Here is a 3,577-nt window from a genome sequence, read left to right on the forward strand (position 1 = left end):
CGTGCAAAAATATGAATTTGTTGCATTTTGGTCTTTAATCCTTTCTCATCGGACTCTATCACATGGACAAGTCACACCTCCAGAATCTACTGCATCGGTCGCGTATGAGTTGCAATATGTGGGCGTTGAGACCCCTTTTGAGGCAGGAAAACTTTATGCACATGTTTCCAAAAGCCCTCTGTTCTTCCCAAGCCACTTCTCTCCTATTATGATTTTGCCTTTTGACTGTTGACCGTCACCTTGAAAACTTCATGAAAATTTATACCAACTCAGAAAAATGCAAATAAGATATCAAAATGTTCAGAATAACATCACCTATATGTGCATGCCATTTGTATTCATGACTAAGTGTTGGATAGTCCCCATCTCAATTTGAGCTCATATGATGCCAGCATAAATAGTTAGATCTAAAAAAATTGAAAACAAAAAATTTATGCTCATATGATGCCAGCATGATTTTGTGGTAAACTTTGACAAATGTTTTGAGTTATTGCAAAGTTTCATTAAGGAATGCCATTCATGGAATTCGTGGCAAAAAAAATTTGAGTGTTGTTGCAAAAGGAGTTGTAAAGTTTTCAGTATCAACTGAATTAGTATCCCTGTATATTCATGTCGTTTATCCATAAAATTTACATTGGGAAGCAAATGTTTCCATTAAACATGAATGTAGTTTCTACTATTACATAATAAAACAATGTTTCCAAAGCATTTATAAAATGGTACCACAATGTTGAAATAATGCTTCGCTGAAACAAATATTTCATGTTGAAATAATGCTTCCATTGACCAAAGACAAAGTTTCCATGCCATCTTTGCGCTACAGAAACATTTAATTTCCTTTATTTGTTTGTTGGAAGCAAATCGCTAATTTCTGGGAAAAAATAATTTCCGTATTTGTTTATTGGAAGCAATCATGTCTTACCAAAAAAGTAAAATGGAGTTTTTAACGTAATTTTCAGGAAGCATTAATTTCTATATTTAAGCAAATCTTGGCTTACCAAAATGAACTGATACGTTGATGAATGCACGTTTCCCTGGTTGAATCACACGCTTCAAAAGAATTCAATTCTACCAAGGGGGGACTAATCTGATGGAACGCTAGCTATCAGTAGTGTGCTTCCATACTTCTGCGGGGGGTTTTCAAACTCCGTACTGAGTGTATATATGGTGTGAAATATATGTAATATATTATTAATTCAAATATTCATGTTTATACAATAAAATCAAATCTCAGAAAATATACTGCAACCATTTTTAGTATAACTAGTACTAATACGTTTTTTAAAGCTAAACTAGTAAAAGAAACGTCGTATATTTTGGCAGAGGTAATAGCTATCATGGATCTTCCATTATAAGCCATACTAGTATTTTATAACCACTGCTATAGTTCAATGTCTTCAAATTGGACTGGCCAGGTTACACTTTCACTTCCTCGAGAGAAGTGGCGGAACGCTCTGCTCGTTTCTGAAGTAGTCGCCGGCGTCCACCTTCCCCTTGGTGATGGCGAGTCTCTCGAAGTTGCCTCCGAAGTAACTCTCACCCCACACCTTGCCGCTGTCGTAGCTCGTGACACCGCCGACCACCGTGTTCTCCCCGATGTCCAGGTCCCGGTAGTTCACGTACGCGCCCCTCGGGCTCTTGCTAACGAACGGCTCCATGAAGTTGTACAGACCGCTGATCCAGTCCGGCCCGTCCGTGCCGTTGCCCGTCCAGAACGCGACGTACTGGATGTTGTAGAGCACGCCGCTCCGGTGAGGGTATGGCGTGTCCGCATCGGCGATGCTGCCGACCCTTCCGCCGTGAGGCTCCAGGATCATGAGCCCCGCGGCGGAGCCGTTGAACCAGGGGAAGATCTTGTCCCACGTGTCCTTTGTGATGGCTTGCTTGACGTAGTCGGACTTGTTCTTGGTGAACGTGCTCAGGCTGGTCGTCCGGTTGAGGAGCGTCTCCACCGGCGTCTTGATGTCGCCGGAGTTGATGTAGACCGTGGACTGCAGCCAGCTCATCTCCCGGCAGTCGGCGCGCGTCATGCCGAGCTCCGGGAACAGGCTGCTCATCGCGCGCACCAGCGCGCTGCAGCCGCCGAGATACAGGGTCTGGAAGAGGGCCTGCTGGTTCTGCACGATCACCCGTATGCTGAGGTCCTCGGGGAGGGCCGGCGCGAGCGTTTGCCATTTGGTCACGGCGCTGGCCGCGCCCTGGTCAATGGTCTTTTGGATGTTGGAGAACGTCACCGTCGACGGGACAGGTACCAGCCTGATCTTCCACGACAGCACGATGCCGAAGTTCCCGCCGCCGCCGCCGCGGATGGCCCAGAAGAGGTCGCTCCCCATGGCCTCCTTGTCCAGGAGCCTCCCGTTGGCGTCGACCAGCGTGGCGTCGAGGACGTTGTCGATGGAGAGGCCGTACTTGCGCATCATCATGCCCATGCCGCCGCCGCTGAAGTGGCCGCCCAGGCCCATGGTCGAGCACACGCCGGCCGGGAACGCGAGCCCGGGCGCCGCCTTCGCGACGGCGTAGTACAGCTCCCCGACCGTCGCGCCCGAGTCCACCCACGCGGTGGCCGCGACGCGGTCGACGCGCACGGCGCGGAGGTTGGCGAGGTCGACCACCGCGAACACCTCGGGGCGCTCGGACCGGTAAGAGAGCCCCTCGTAGTCGTGCCCGCCGCTGCGCACGCGGACGCGCACGTCGTGGCGGCGGCCGCAGAGCACCGCGGCCTGGACGTGGGACGCGTTGGTGGGCGTCACGATGCAGAGCGGCCTCACCGTGGCCGGGGTGAAGAACTTGGGGTTCCGGATCGACGACACCAGGACCGAAGTGAACGACGGCGAGCTCGGCGTGAACACGCGCTCGCTGGGGACGCTCGACGAGAGGCACTGGAGGAAGTCGCCGGAGGCAGCCAAGGACGGGGCGAACACGCAGCAACCGAGGACGCAAAGGGTGAGCAGGAGTGCCATGCGTGTGGAAACCGCCATTGTTGCCGCTCTCGAACAAAATGGCACAGAGCTTATGGTCTTGTTATCAGCTCGTTATATAGCCCATGCGGCCGTGCCGCGTGAGCACGGAGGACGACTCTGGGAAACGTGCGCATTCAGTGCTGTGGTGGACAAGTCATGGTCAGCCCTTTCTGGGTGGCCGTTGTTCAATCGACGGTTGCTTGCATGGGATCTGGCTGGCCTTGATGACCCGTGTTTGATCAGCCCGTTGTCCAGACACCGCATATCCCTTTCTTTCAAATCTATTCTATTCTACCCTAAAAAAGATCTATTCTATTCTATAGTACCTTTCATATTAGTATGATTGCCAAATAATTATTTATCAAATCATGCCCGTAATTTATTACCTACCTAAATAAAGTTTAAGATTTATTTGGTAAAAGTTTATTGTTATGCCAAAGAAAACATGATTTTATTTGGTAAGTTAATAAGAGATGGAAAAAAGGAATGTAGTAGAAGATGAACCATAGAATCTTACGTTTTGTTTTAAGTAATACTATATATAAATCCCCTATGTAACCTCAATAAACTAATACTATAAGACGTTAAGGCATTTACTCAAACGAAGAACTGCCGCG

General features: G+C 48.8%; 1 protein-coding gene across 1 annotated transcript; it reads right to left on the reverse strand.

Moving 5' to 3' along the window:
• Nucleotides 1–1,163: 1,163 nt before the first annotated feature.
• LOC125522829 (berberine bridge enzyme-like Cyn d 4) lies at nucleotides 1,164–3,000 on the reverse strand. The gene has a single exon (XM_048687865.1). The coding sequence runs from the start codon at nucleotides 2,976–2,978 to the stop codon at nucleotides 1,425–1,427; it is 1,554 nt and encodes a 517-aa protein (XP_048543822.1). The 5' UTR covers nucleotides 2,979–3,000; the 3' UTR covers nucleotides 1,164–1,424.
• Nucleotides 3,001–3,577: the final 577 nt, after the last annotated feature.

The sequence above is a fragment of the Triticum urartu genome, chromosome 7 (genome assembly GCF_003073215.2).
Source record: "Triticum urartu cultivar G1812 chromosome 7, Tu2.1, whole genome shotgun sequence".
NCBI classification, from domain to species: Eukaryota; Viridiplantae; Streptophyta; class Magnoliopsida; order Poales; family Poaceae; genus Triticum; species Triticum urartu.